Source organism: Topomyia yanbarensis, chromosome 3, assembly GCF_030247195.1.
Source record: "Topomyia yanbarensis strain Yona2022 chromosome 3, ASM3024719v1, whole genome shotgun sequence".
Taxonomy (NCBI): Eukaryota; Metazoa; Arthropoda; class Insecta; order Diptera; family Culicidae; genus Topomyia; species Topomyia yanbarensis.
The window spans coordinates 407790649-407806765 of record NC_080672.1 but is presented as its reverse complement, the minus strand read 5'-3'; the positions used below and the strand labels follow the sequence as shown (position 1 = coordinate 407806765).

The 16117-nt window shown below is 37.0% G+C and overlaps 1 protein-coding gene across 2 annotated transcripts in view; it reads right to left on the bottom strand.

Annotated features, from left to right (window-relative positions):
• Positions 1-16117, bottom strand: part of LOC131691912 (uncharacterized) — a 460379-nt gene that overhangs the window by 34833 nt on the left and 409429 nt on the right. For both annotated transcript variants that reach the window (XM_058978657.1, XM_058978658.1), the window contains exon 10: positions 3791-3963. In XM_058978657.1, the coding sequence (XP_058834640.1) occupies positions 3791-3963 (173 nt within the window). The remainder of the gene's footprint in view (positions 1-3790; positions 3964-16117) is intronic.

Below are 16117 nucleotides of genomic sequence, written 5' to 3'. Positions count from 1 at the left end.
CGCAGACGACCTACATGAGTTTATGCCTAAACGAACAACAACGACCAATCTGCTCTCATTCATCCGAAGGATTCACTGACGGACTACAAACCGATGCTATTTATATGAATCTATCAGTGGCCAAAATCAACCATGATATCGCAATAGCCAAGCTAGATAAACTCAGCATTCACGGTCAACTTCTCTGCTGGTTCCTATATCGATGGAAGGCAACTGCAAATCAGCATTAAAGACTATCTGCACAATTTCACGCTACATCCGGCATCCCGCAAGGAAGTCACCTCGGTCCACTAATATTTCTCCTCTATTTTAATGACATCAATATCAAGCTACAAAGACCTCGCCTCTCCTTCACCGACGATAGAACATTTTTCGACAGATACGCGATTCAACCGATACCGAATTTCTTCAAACTGAACTGGAGAGCGTCAGTACGTGATGTGATGACGTCTCCTATGGCGAAACAGATTTCAACTACCGAGCTATGAGTACCATTGCCAGTTAATACACCACCATTCACTCAGCTCTCGAGCGCTATTCGTCTCGGACTTACTCTCTGCCAGAGTGGATTGCTCTACAATTCTTGAACACCTGAATCTTCAAGCCCGCATTCGAACATTACGTAGTATCTCTCTTCCTCGACTGCAGCACTGCAAGATTTACAGAAAGTCGAAGAACTGGAGGTAAATCCAGTTAAAAAATGTGCAAACATTAGGAAAATTGTGTAAACTTCAGGTAATTTTTATGAACTTCTGAGAGTTTCATCGACGGTCCACAAACTTCATCAAAATCTTGATGCATCCCAGGAAAGTTTTATGAAATACTCGCGAACCTTAGAAAAAAACTTAACAATTTCCGTGGGAGTTTGGTTATTTCCCAGTACTGAAAACTTTAATGAAGTTTTGCTAACTACAGGAAAGGTCGGAGAATGGTAAAGAAGATGTGCGATATTTGGAGAAATTCTGAGAGCTAAACGAATTTCAGTGCATTTCTGCGAATGTATGGGAAGCTCTAAAAACTTTGGGGAACTAGTTCAGGAAGTTTCTATAAGTTTTAGCAAAGCTCTGCAAATTTCAGGGATATTTTTTACACTTTAAAGATGTTCCGGATCCTGATCTCCAGGGAAGCTATAAATTATTGGGGGAAGTTCAGTGAACTTTTTGAGAGGTCTGGCAACCTCAGTTTTTCAGTACTAGAGGAATTTCTACGAACTAGTAGGAAAAACGTACTATAAATTGTAGCAAAATCGTACCATTTTTGAGCAAGTTCAGCAAACCTTAGTGAAGTACTGCAAACTACAAAAAAAATGAAATAAATGCTCTGCGATTTACAGGGATGTTTTGCGAATGATAGATAAGCTGAGCAAAATATTGGGATATTATTTGTAGAACTGCCTTAAACTTGGCCGAACTTGCAATTCGTCCGAAAAACTTCCCTAAAATTTATAACACTTCTTTTGAGTTCACAGAACTTTCTGGAAGCTCGCTGTAATTTTATAAAACATCTGAACTCTACTGAAGCTTACAGAACTTCTCTAAAGTTCTTAGAAATTTGCTCAAGTTAGCAGAACTTTCATGTAGTTTGTAAAACTATTTTAAAGCTCACGAAACTTTCCAATAGTTAGCAGCACCGAAATGTCTTATGTTTCAGACACTTTAGTTAAGTTTACAAAATGTCTTTGAAGTTTGCATATCTTTTTTGTAATTTGTCAAATTTTGCAAATCTTTGCTGTAATAAGATGAAGTTTCCTAAAATTCACAGCGCTCACCAAAATATTTTAGAATTTCCGCGAAGCTCGCAAACTTTCCCAGAAGGTTTCATTCTTGAAAATTGTATCTTACGTATCTTACGGCAGAATCGAACTTTTTAATTGGCCTAAAAAACTGAATACTTCCTCAACGCTTTTTAGATGAAGCCTCCAGTGTACTCAAAAGTTTAAACACATCTTGCTGAAATATTTTTTGAGTTAGACGGAGAAGTAAACTAAAAAAATATTGTTAGACGGTTATGAAATTTTCGAAGTAAATGACATGGCCCTTTCCAGTGAGGTACGTAGGATTTTATATTTTGTCTTGACAATTTAAAAAAATATACTCATTTTAATGTTATTTAAAAAAATGAAATTTCTCGAAAAAAATATTTCACGATTAGTATAATAAATACCATTTTACAGGATCTCAATTAATCAAGCGCCAAGAAGAACTCCGGGATTATGTTTCGTGAAAGTTTATAATACTTTCTCATAGTTCGAAAATTTCTCATACAGTTTCGAAAACTTGCTCGAAATGTAGAGTACGGTTTACGGAGTCATTTCAAACTTATCTGAAACTCAATTTCCTAGAATTTCACTGGTATTCATTTGAATTCCTACAACTTCTCAAAAGTTGACAAAATTTTATGCAGAACGTCATTGGAATTCGCAGAACTTATGCCAAGCTTGCAGAATTTCCCCGAAGTTGTGCGAACTTTACTAAACTTTCTTGAATTTTGCAGGTCTTTCATACAATTCACGAATCTTTCCCAAAGTTGAAAAAATTAAGTGCGCAGATTTTATATGTAGGTCGCAGATCTTGTAGAGCTGCCCTTGTGAGCACAAGGCTTCTCTAAAACTGGCAAAACTCTACTGAAGTTTAAAATATTTCTTTGAAGCTTTCGGAATTTCTTTGAATTCTTCGCACACTTTCGTAATGTGTATTTTCCTGCTACTTGCATATTTCACCGTTGTGAAATCTCGATTCCACTTAACTTTATCTTGATAGTATCGGAACTCCAGAGCAGTTTGGATAAACTAGTTCGTATACAGTATAAATTGACAATTTACCAGTTTTCTAACATTTCACTTTCAAATTTTCTACTTCCCGGATTCTGCGCTTTTAATTTGCTATTTTTCACATTTCCATGTTTCATAATTCATAAATTCACCCCAGAAGCAAGACTCGAACCTGCAACCCTTGGGACTCCAGCCCAATGCACAAACCCTTATGCTATCCCTGTGATATGATGACGTCCCAGAAAGAACACATGATTATCACATTAGCGACAATGATCGTACCCTGCCTCTAAAGCGAGACCACACCCAACCGCAGCTGCCACCTAACACATTTCCATGGAGCCGGAGTCCCAAAGGTTGCAAGTTCGAATCTTACTCCTGGGGGGATTTTTTTTTCTTCACATAATTGCTTTCGCTTAATTCACCATTTCGATCTGTTTTCCCCGTTTTATGCCACCAAAAAGTTTTTCATTTATGTATAATTTTTCGAATCTTCATTTTCCAATTTTTCTTTTTACCAATTTTTAAGTTTCAATTTTTCGAATCGAATTGATTTTTTGCTTTCTTCATTTATCTTTATCCCATTATTTAGTTTTCCAGTTTCGTAATTAAGAAAAAAAAATTCTATACATGCTTCTTTCGTTCTGTTGGAAAGTTTCCTCCAGAAATCCTCGATGACATTCTCAGCTCAGAAAGGCTCAGCGGTGTCGATACTAGCCCCAGTTCAGAATAATGGAAATGCTTAAAATATGATTGAACTCTGCGACGGGATGAATCATCGATCGAACCTTCAACCCCCTGAAGCGATAGCGAGTAAAAAATGTAAATTGTCTCCGCCGTTCTCTATTTGTGCAATCAATCCCGAAATTCTCATACTCTTGCTGCACTTCCCCCCGGGAAACACGTATCGGGATTGATTCGTCCGTCTCTCTCTCCGCTCTATCGCTATCTCCGGGTCTGTGCGCGAAGGTATCTCTAGAAAGGCCATATATACATCAACATGAATATGTGTGTACCCACCTGGATTGGATGCATTGATGTGGAACTCGCATTTGCTGCCCTGGGCGAAATCATACGAATCGGAATCGGCAAACAGGATGTCGACATCCAGCTCGAAGCCCCGGTTCGATTGGCCTGACTGCAGCGGTGCCGAAAACGGACTCGAGTGGAACGCAATCAGCATCTCGGGGCCCCTGTACAGAGAGAGAAAGAGAGAAAAAATAGTAAAGGAAACATTTGTGGAATTTAGAATGCCGTTGTCTGGGGCTATGATCCGTGTCAAAAACTGACACGGTGTTGACGGTTTGTTGGGTAGGCAAAAGAGTCCAGCATAGGATTACGAAGTTGCGTTAAGTGGTTGCTTGTAAAATTCACTAGGAAGACAAAAAAAAATGATGCAAAATGAATCTAATAATAATAATGGACAGTGGTCGACTTAGCACTATATTGTTTCTTAAGGAATAGTTTCTTGATACGATGAATTATCAAATTAAATTGTTGAGAAGAAATCATTAATTTTATGACCGACAAATTGATTTCGAAGTAGCAATAAAATATAACTCTTAAATATTTTCTTTCTTAGACTAGGATTTTTTCAACGGGAATCCCAATCGGGCATAGACATGCTGATGACATGAGCAGTTTGTTTCCAAAGAGGCGCATGTTGAATGTAGAAAAAATACGTGGAAAAACTTTTCCAATTTTGTTTTTAATGAGATAACTTTATCATATTCCTGTTGTATAGATAATGTACAGCAGTTTTTCTTCCCGCATGCTCCACCCACTCCGGTGTGTAGCGAACCGTGAGTGGTGCTCACTTAGCCAATCACATACAGTGGCCATTTCCGCCGGATTGAGGCGGATGCGGAAGTTGTTAACAGTGTTGGTACATATACAACCGCCGAGCTACTCCATGCTACCGGGTAGTCAGTCAGACCTATCCAGACAAACCAACCGTTCAAAGTCTGGCAAGTTTGAATTGTTGTTTTCGCGCTTCCGTAGTTTTCAATTATTTGTACCTACCCGGGCAATAAAAAATCAATTTAGGAAATGCGCAAGTTTTGAGAATTGTCACTTGAGAAGCGATATAAAGTTGTGCACATATTTTGTGCAGCATAAATGTACGATGCGTTATTTAGTGATTTAGTGTATTGCGTTGTGTTGTGAAGACGATTTTGGCAAATTTTATACTAACTGTACCAGAGTCCCTGGTGATTATCTAATGGGAGTTGCTTAGGAGTTAGTACTAATGTTAGTACAACGATCGCCGTAGGGCGCCCTCTATATTCAGCCAGAATATACTGAGAAAAAAATAGTAGCTATTTCAAATCTGGAATGTTTTTATGATATCTGCAATATTCCTGCAATAGCAGTTATGTATGATTTATTACATGTATTGGCAATTCGTATTCGACAGTTCACACGACGTCATCCGCGTTACGTTTCAAAACGAACAATCAGGAGCGGACCAATAGATAGTTAGTTTTGTATTGTCTTTGCTTCCCGTAGATTTCTACTGGCTTTGATTAGGTGTACGGTTTAGCCGAGTTTCACGCGTTTACTCCGACCGCGGCACAGTGGGGCCGGGCTGGCCAAAACCTCCAAAATTTATTGTCGATTTTCATACCTTTCATATTTTTTTCCTAAATGTACATTACCTAAATCTGTATTTGCCAACTTTTCGAGTCAATCGATTGAAAAATATAAGTGCTACATTTTTTTGAACCGTGCAAGGTCTTGAAAATCTGCATGAATTCGAGTGACAAAAAGTTTTTGTTCATTCTAATTCATCTCGCTTTAATAGGTAGTAGAAAGATAATTTAACAACACATATAGGCGTTTCTAATAGAAAATCATCTCAGAAATTCAATGGTGTATTTCGATTTGAGAAATAATGAGTATTTAAAAAGTTACCAATAAAATCAATATAACTAAATTGTTTAACGCGGACTTATTTACATTCAGAGTGTCATCTCTTTATCGGTAAAAGCGTGTTGAAGGATCTCATCTAGTACAACTGATGTAGAATTTTATCCAGTTTTCAAAAATCATAGTGCCATCTTGCGCCGTTTCGCGCCAAAGGTTGATATTTGAACATTTGTAAAATTAGTTTTTTTCGTGGAGACGCGTGGTATTTTTCTTAATTTCATGAAGTTTTGCATTATTATTCACCGGTGGATTTCTTTTTCTGCACGCTGCTTGTAAATTCAGGGTTTTGGGCGATTTCTTTGATACAAATATAAGTATGCCTTAACCGTCTTGCAACTATGACTCGTGTTTCTACATTTTCACAGTAATCTGCAGTATAGAAAAAATCAAATAAATACAAGACAATGAGGCAAACTAACTGCAACTATTATCATATCTTTCCATGAATACTATTTCTTTAGTAGGTATTGGTAGTTAGCTTTACTGGTGACCGATGTAAGGTAAACACGTGAATGTGGAATGTAATTAATGTAATGCAACATTTATTTTCAAGTGCAAACTCCCGATTGAATCTATCACAATCAACAATCAAATTCTAAATCTCCCTCAATAATTCACTTCCAAATTGACGAGACCTTCATGCAAAAACGCTCAGGTCTCTATTTTAAAGCATACACATACAGTGCAATGTATGCTCAGGATATTTTTGTACGAAAAACCAAGCCAGTACCCACAAGGAGCGATATTCATATTATCATTGGAATTGAAAATCAATGGAAAAGTATTGAGCGGCTTAGCTGGAGCATGCATCGTATGAGCAACTGTGAATAGAGCATAGTAGGGCATGATTTGAGATCTTCATCATAATCAAATAAACCCGTCATCTTTTAATAGCTTTGACGATAACTATGATTAAATAAACCAAAAAACAAAAATTTAAGGAATTCTATCAAACACATTTAGATAAGCTATTTTTCATAACTATTCTAAACGCATACGTTCACAAATTAGTACATGAGGATTATCTCTTAAAGAGCTATGAAGAAATGTTTTTTTCTACGATGGTATTCAGATTGGACTGAAGATCTACAAACAAATGTATAAAATTACATCATTTTTTATTTTCCAGATTTCGATAAATTGGAACCACCCTAGCTAACTCGTTACTAAGGACTACCATAAGAAATCAAAATGTTTCTGTTTACTTACGAAGTATCTGTTTTGAGAAGTTTGAGAATAACATTCACTTTTGCGAAATTAAAAAAAAACTTTTAAAACCACCTTAGGCTGTCTAATTTTCATTTTAGCATTCTAATTTAATCAAAATCCAGTTCAGCGCACCAAAATTATCCTTGGATGATATTTTCAGACATTTTAAACTACTTTTGAAGTTTTGTCCAGCTTTTGTATGGAGTAGATCCACTGTGCGCGGCCTAAGGCTTCAAAGTATTTCTTCGATTTGGTTTATTAATGATTATCATGGAAAATAAATCGCAGAGATTTTAGATGTGAAACATTTTTTGTCGAATGCTCTCTCATGAGTGCTTGTTTTCAAATTGAAATAATTCAGGCAGTTTGCGAATCTGAAGTGAAGAAATTTTATACATGAATAATAAAATTACAATATTTGAGCACCAGAAAATATTTGACGAATTCTATCTGTTTATGACATCCTATGTTTAGCACTTCCAAATTCGTAGTCTTATCCGTCACAAAAAAGTTGGTTTTCTTGTCACAAGCGCAGATCCCTTGCCAAGCCATAGTTTTTTTTCTCGTGAAAACAAATTTGAATCTGCCAGGAAAGTTGCCGCGATCAGGAGTTTTGTAGAATTTGAGTTCCAGGATTTCTATAACATCGGTTTTCGCAAATGGTTCATTGTCGTACACCCAAAACAATTTCCCAATGCAAAAAAGGCATTACATCCTTTCGTGCATATTCCGAATTAGAATCATGCTTTCTTCGCATTGTAGACCAAGCATAGCTACTGCATTATACCAACACAGCTTGATTCATGATGAAATAAATTGATTGAGAATACACGCTACCATATTATCTGCCCGCATGTAAAAGTATTAGTTGGTTTTGCTTGCTGAGTCTGCCAAAAAGGTGGTGTATTCTATACATGAATATCTCTGTGGTGTTTGTTAGAACTTCTGTCTTCATACACAGTTACGCTTTTTTGTCTGTGAACAACTCAATTCCAACCACACTAAACACGGGAACAGTTTACGTTCACGAGAGTGTGTGATATACGCGTTGTTATTTTCCCACAGCGAATGGTTTTTGCAGTAAAATCATCGCTCTCTCATTCTGTGCTTCAGAGAAGAGTGGAAGAAAATGATTTGTGCTCAGATTGATTTGCGATGATCGTTGCCCAGGGCGATGATGTGCGCTAGATTCGCATGTTAGGGAAATAATATAAACTGAAATTAACTGCCAGTGCCACTGCTACTCAAAAGTGCAAAAGCATGTCATCACTGCCCTTATAGTTTATGATACTTTAAATTTAGATACTTTTACTGCAAAATACTGATATGATATCACCTGAAAGTACTGTTGATATGAGGAATGCCAGAAATGATTGGCGGACGGCTTCTATCCGACAAATGTTGAATTAACTTGTTAACCCAATGTTCCCATACAGGTAACTTTCTCCTGCGTATAGTGTGCTTAAATAATCATTAATCATTATTTATGAACCTATCTAGTGGCTAGAACTCGCATATCGCTGGTAAATTTAGGGTTTAGAGAACGCTCAACATATTATCAAAACAAAATCATCACCCACACCCCACCAATTTGATGACGCTATAAACTGTTCTCTCCAATATGCAGCATGTGATCAGTAGAAAGGCGAAATGGAAACTGGTCCTTGAGCGTGTATTAATGTTTTCAGAGCACACATGTATCCGAGTGGAGATGTCCTTTACATGTGTATTAGTGCGGAGTCATTTTAATACTAATGCTCCGATATCGTTAAATTCACTAATACATTCTCAACTGTGGGTTTGTGTAAGTTTCTGTGGTGTAATCGCCTTAATGCATTTTTGTCCCGGACCAATATCGCTTTATATGCATTATACCAGTTACAATGCAAAATTCTCATTAGAATCATGCTTATTCGCATGTAATTCATGCGGTTCGCGTTTTGGGTGTACCCAAGGAACATCCATTGAGATACATCGACACCTGGTGGTACAGCACACATTATCGAGTTTAAACCGCTGTTAGTTGTTAAAGGCTTCGATTGAGTTGTTTATTTTCTCGGTAACATTTGTAGCATTTTCGGAGACGAACTCGCGAATATTACAGCGGTTAGTATACAGTACTTTCGTCGAATTGTTAGCAGGGGTTGGGATCAGCTTTGATTTTCCGAATGAGCTTGGGTTGTTTGGAAAGCGCTGTTACGGGCAGTTATGAGAGTTGCATTCTACTTTTTAATCACTCGACTCTCAATTTATTAATCCAGTACACTAAGGTTTTTTTTGCACGGGGGATACGTGCCGTGTAAAAAAAACCGTGAAAAAACCGCGTTTATTGCGAAATCCGTGTAAAAAAACCGTGTTAATTCCGAAAACCGTGTAAAAAAACGCGTTAATTTCAAAAACCGTGTAAAAAAAAATACTGCGTTACATTGAATGCAAAAGACTTTGAACGATTTTTGAATTTCGTTTGCACGGATTTCGCAATTACATACCACGGTTTCTGCATTCATTCTAAGTCTTTTTAAATATGTACAAAAACTTGGAAGATTTTTGAACAATGTAGACGAATCTTGAAGATTGAAGTCGGCACTTAAAGGATATGGGTGTTTTAAGAACAGGATTAACGCCTAGACGCCAAATGTCGATGCCTGACATCATTTTAAAAACTAAGATGGCACCTTTCGGTTAAGTGAAATTCTCTAAAACCCAATCAATATGGTTATTGTCGGAACGGGCTTGATGAGTGTATAATAGAGATCAATGCCCGAAGATATTTTGTAATACATGATGACTACTTCCGGCATAGGAAAATTTTATATAGCTCAGACAATATGGAATGTTTTGGAACCGGATGACTAAGCAGTTTCCAGATGTCTACATCTGAAGCCATTTCAAGATCCAAGATTTCAACTTACCGAAAATACATATACACTAGGTTTTTTTACACGGGTGATACATACCGTATAAAAAGTGCAAATCACTGCGATAATTGCGGACTCCGTGTAAAAAAACAGTGTTAATGCAACTACAAAATGCGCAATAAACACGGTTTTGGTGGAAACAATCTATATTCTTTTGAAAGTAAAAAACTTAGAAAATTACAGAATGAGAGATAACGACTGGTCTTGGAGATTCCTTTTGAAATCAAGATGGCGACTTCAGGTTCAACGGAATTCTCAATAATTCAGTCAATATTAGTGCTTTCGGAACGGGATTGGCACGTAGATGCCAGAGATCGAAGCCAGATGGCATTTTGAAACCAAAGATGACGATTTCCGATTTTGTGGATAATAATAAAAAAAACCTATGAGAATTTTCGAAATGGGATTGAGGCGATGTCTGGCCATTGTTTCTTAAACCAAATAATAATTATTTTATCAATTCTAATGGATTGGATTTAGCCTGGTCTGATTAAGTTAAATTCTTGGGTCTAAATTATGACTGAAATCTTATTTCTATGCATAAACACTAAAGAAATTCAAGCAAAACGTAACAAATATTTGAAAATGGCGAAAGTTATTACGAAAACCACCACCACTGGAACCGTTCCAACAGCGCTTAGAAAAGAAAAACCAACTTAATCCACCTAGCAGTGAGTTGAGACATTTCTTACACATATCACTGTTGGAGCATTTATTAGTTTGCGGGATTTACGCGAAGTGTGCGCACTAATAGTTTCTTGTCTGCACGAATAAAACCTCGAATAAACTGAATAAACTATTAAAAATCAATAAAACGAACAAAATAAAAAAGGAGCGAAAAATGAAAAAAAGGCCTTCAAATTCATAAAATGAATAGAAAGATTAATATAAATAAAATTAATTAATTACATAAATCAAGTTAGATTAGCTCATTAAATGGAAAATTAGACAATATTTAAAAATAGTTATAAAACTAATAAAATAAATTAAATTGACTCAAACTAACAAATTGAATAAAATAAATTATCATGAAATGAATCAAATGAATCAAATGAATCAAATGAATCAAATGAATCAAATGAATCAAATGAATCAAATGAATCAAATGAATCAAATGAATCAAATGAATCAAATGAATCAAATGAATCAAATGAATCAAATGAATCAAATGAATCAAATGAATCAAATGAATCAAATGAATCAAATGAATCAAATGAATCAAATGAATCAAATGAATCAAATGAATCAAATGAATCAAATGAATCAAATGAATCAAATGAATCAAATGAATCAAATGAATCAAATGAATCAAATGAATCAAATGAATCAAATGAATCAAATGAATCAAATGAATCAAATGAATCAAATGAATCAAATGAATCAAATGAATCAAATAAATCAAATGAATCAAGTGAATCGAATGAATTTAATGAATCCAGTGAATACAATGAATCAAACAAATGAAATGGATAAAATGAATACAATGATTGGAATGAATGAATTCAATAAAATTAAATTAACAAAAAAATAATGAATTGAATAAGATGAAAACAAAGGAATCAAATAAACAAAACGAATAGAATTGGTAAAATGCAGGACAAAATGAGTTATGAATTTATAGAAAAAAATAAATTGTGTCAAATAAATAATTTCGATGAAATCAATAAAACTGAAATATAGTCAGATTATTAAAATGAAGAAACTGAATAACATGTATGAACTGGAATAAAAACGAATAGAATGCATAGAATGAAAACAGTGAATAAAATAAGTTAAATGAATTCCATTGAACCGGAAGTCACCATATTAGTTTTCAAAATGGCTTTAAACATCGATATCTGACGTCCACTCATCAATCTCGTTCCAAAAATACCCATGTTGATGGGGTTTAGAGAATTTCATTGAACCGGAAGTCGCCATCTTGATTTTCAAAATGGCCTCAGACACGGCGTCTACTCGTTAATACTGTTCCAAAAGCAACCAAATTGTTGACGTGCTAGAAGGAACCCTTTTCCACTTTTTCAAAAAATTTTAGTCTTTGAATAAAAGCAAAATCCGCGCAAAAAAAGTTGAATAAAAATCGTCTAAGACATTTGCCTTCAACAGGACTGCGAATAACCGTGTTAATTGTAAAATCCATGCAAAAAAAACTTGATCAAAAATCGTCTAAGTCTTTTGCCTTTAAAAGGACTTAGAATATTTTTGCGAAAAACCGTGCAAAAAAACCGTGCTAATTGCGAAAACCGTGTAAAAAAAGCCGTGTAAAAAACCGTGCAAAAAAAACCGTGTAAAAAAAACTTTAGTGTAGTTTCTTCTCATGCTCACTCCAGAATATCCGGAAGAATGTCGTCGCTCGCAGATATGGTAAATTCATCACAATTTTTTGGCAATCTTCAAGATGCATCCTAGCGTTTCGGATGCTTTGCTAACTGTATAGGAGAGGTGCTGTTTACACGTAAGTTGCAAATCTAATATCACTTCTAGATCTTTCACGCGACTAAATCAAATCTTCGGGTCTTTTTTTCGTGAGAATGAGATAACTGAGCACTTCTTCGGATGTAAACACATATGGTTCGTGCTAGACCAATCAGCGAAGGTTTCAAACTCTTGTCTACCATCTTCAGCAGAGCAGATGAGGAGAAACATCTCCAGATCGTCTGAAAAGGACAGGTGAGGAGTTTTGAGAACTAGATGAATGTCATTGAAATAAAGCAGAAACACCAACGGTCCCAAGTGATTTCCCTGGGCTACTCCCGACAATAAAACTGGACTTCCATCAAGGATGCTTTACGACGGCGAAGAAGCTACGACAACTGTTGCGAAATGTACGCTGTTTGCCAGATTCTTCTCGAGTGTTTTTTCCAGTAATGCGCCAACTGCAATCGAACTCGAAAATGTCTCTCGTGACGTTCCTGCTTGTGTTGTTGATTTGGATGTGTTTACTGTCTCTGAACAAATGGTTAAATCTGCAATCCGGAAAACCAAGTCATCTTATGCACCCGGCCTCAGTGCTATAGCTTCAACTGTATTGAAAAAATGTTCGGATTTACTTGTAACACAACTTGCATATATTTTTAACCTATCGCTTCAGCAGCAAACGTTTCCTGAGGATTGGAAATGCTCAGTAATGTTCCCGGTATTCAAGAAAGGTGACACGCGCAACATAGCGAACTATCGCGGAATCACTTCGCTAGGAGTCGAATCTAAAGTGTTTGAATCAATTATCAACGAAGCGTTATTTTCTGCTTGTCGACACAGTACGTCTCAGCACGGATTTTTCCCAGGACGTTCAGTCGAGACGAATCTCGTCTGCTTCACGGCATTTTGTACGGAACAAATGTTTAAGAAATTGCAGGTGGATACTATTGACACTGATCTAAAGGCAGCTTTTGATAGAGTTAATCATGAGATACTGATAACAAAGCTTGATAAGCTAGGGTGTTCTACTAGATTCTGCCATTGGCTTCGATCCTACCTTGTGCACCGTGAAGTCGTTGCACAGAGGAGTAACTGGGGTCGGATCCCGGCCAAAACTATTTATTGAGGCTATTGCTGTTATTATGCCTTAATATGAACTAAAAATAGAAAATAACTAGTTTTTGGGACAATTTGGCATCTATCCACCTACCAGTGCAGAGGTCAATTTTCTAGATCCTTCCGAATACTAGTATTTTCGAGGTGATCTTTGTGAATACATTTGTTTTTCCCGATGCATGAATAGTTGGTCAGTGGAAAAGGGAGAAGAAAAGGGATACCCGTGCACATATTCCTAGATATACATTTTGCCAAACATAGCATTTTGGCGTACCTCAAATTAGTGGAAATATCAATATTTTCAAATCGCTTGGAATTTGTGGATCGGAAAAGATCGGAAGAGATTGAATTTTTTCGGATAGCCGGAATCTTGTTTTGCAATGTTGTTTCGGCAACTTTGCCAGATCTTGCCGTATAGTGTAACTTTTTTATCATTCTAATTTGGAATAAAATGTTTAAAAAGGGTGTTTCTAAAGCTGGTCCAATACACAGAAACACTACTATTTTCGGTTATTTTTAAGTTGAGGTTACACTAATAGTTGTTATAATATTGTCTTATTTAATACAGTCATCATCATTAGAAAGCGATTTTGCTGGATAAAGGGCGAACACGAAATTATTGCGACACCGAAAATGTCATGCCAAATTTCTTATAATGTTTAAAATCAAACCAAAATTTTAAGGTAGTTTTATACATATATTTACTTCAAAAATCAAAAGAAAAGTTAATCGATGGAGCCTTGAGTGTAAAATTGAACGCATTTTCGCTTGATGCCCTCCATCAAAACCTTTACAGTGTCATCCGGTACCAGTTTCTCAGTTTTTTTTCCATTTTCTTAACATGTCCTTCTCGTCTTTGACTGTTTTCTTGCTCTTTCGAAGTTCCCGCTTCATCATTGCCCAGTACTGCTGCTCCACCGGGCGCAGCTCCGGACAGTTTGGCGGATTCATGTCCTTTGGAACAAAATGGACAGAATTGGCCTCATACTACTCCTGGACACTTTTAGAATAGTGACATGATGCCAAATCTGGCCAAAATAGCGGAACTTCGTCGTGCTGCTGTAAGAACGGAGAAAAGGCGCTTCTCGAGGCACTCAGATTTGTAGATCTCGCCATTTACTGTGCCCTTTGTCACGAAAGGCTCACTCCTCAGTCCGCAAGAGCAGATGGCCTGCCAAATGAGATATTTGGAGGCGAACTTCGACATTTTCTTCTTCTTAAATTTGTCGTCCACATAGAACTTGCTCTTGCCGGTGAAAAACTCCAACCCCGGAATTTGCTTAAAATCGGCTTTTATATACGTTTCGTCGTCCATCACACAGCAGCCATATTTTGTCAGCATCTTCTCGTAGAGCTTCCGTGGGATTTGCTTTAATCATCCGCTTCACCTTTCCCTCCATCTTTTTGTTCTCCGGTCCCGGTTTTCTTCCAACTCCTTTGCCGTGGTCCAACGTCAACCGCTCCTGGAAGCGCTTCAACACTCTGGAGACGGTTGAATGGTGAATGTTCAACATTTTTCCCAACTGCCGCTGCGACAGGTCAGGAAATTCCAGGTGTTTGGAAAGAATTTGTTCTCTCGACTCGCGTTGGTTCACCTCCATTTTCGTTGAATCGAAAAACACGACTTCGAGTTTGACAGCATGTAAACAATACACGTCAATGAGAAAGTGTGCAAAATTTGGTTGATTTTTACCCAATGGTAAAAAAGTTATGCCCTGTTGAATGTGTCGCAATAATTTCGTGTTCGCCCTTTATATAATAAAAAATGATTAAAAACCCCTAAAATATCACCATTTTGCATCCATGCAAAAATTGGTTGGCAATTGTTGGCATACTCTTTATTTTGCCACAAGATGCAGTATGCCTTTAGGTATCTAAAAAAAATATAACTAAATAAAAAATCGAAATATTTTTTTTTTGGTCATTGGCCAAGAATTTGTTCTAGTTACTCCTCTGTGCTTGTTCAAATTGGCGATATTTTTTTAGAATCCTTTTTCAACACTTCCGGAGTTCCTCGAGGTAGTACGCTAGGTCCACTACTTTTTTCACTGTTCGTGAACGATGCGGTTTTCGTTCTAAGGCGTGAAGGAAAGCTGTTTTTGCCGACGATTTAAATTTTTTCTTGTTATACGGAATGAAGCCGATTGCCGTGAGCTACAGCATCTTATTGACACCTTTTATCGCTGGTGTGTAAGAAACATGATGGTCCTTAGCGTTTCCAAATGTTTTGTCATTAGCTATTATCGAACGAGAAATATGCTTACCTTCAACTATAACACCGCAGGAACTCAGCTACAACGCGTTGACCACGTGAAGGATCTAGGAGTCGTTCTTGATGAAAAGCTAACGTATACTCATCACGTCTCAGTGACCATCGACAAAACCAATCGATTGCTGGGATTTATTTTCAAAATATCCAACGAATTTCGGGATCCTCTATGTTTCAAGGCTCTTTATTGCTCATTGGTGGGCCCGCAGTTGGAATTTGCAAACGTCGTTTGGTGCCCTTATCAAGCTACGTGGAGCCTTAGGATCGAAGCAGTCCAGCGTAAATTCATACGATATGCGTTACGTGATTTGCCGTGGAACGATCCATTAAACCTGCCACCGTACGAGGACCGTTGTCGTCTTTTAGGACTTAATACTTTAACACGCCGGAGATATGCAGCGCAAGCTACCTTCGTGTCAAAGATTCTGCTGGCTGAATATGATGACCCGATGCTACTAGCGCAAATCAGCCTTTACGCGCCTACCCGTT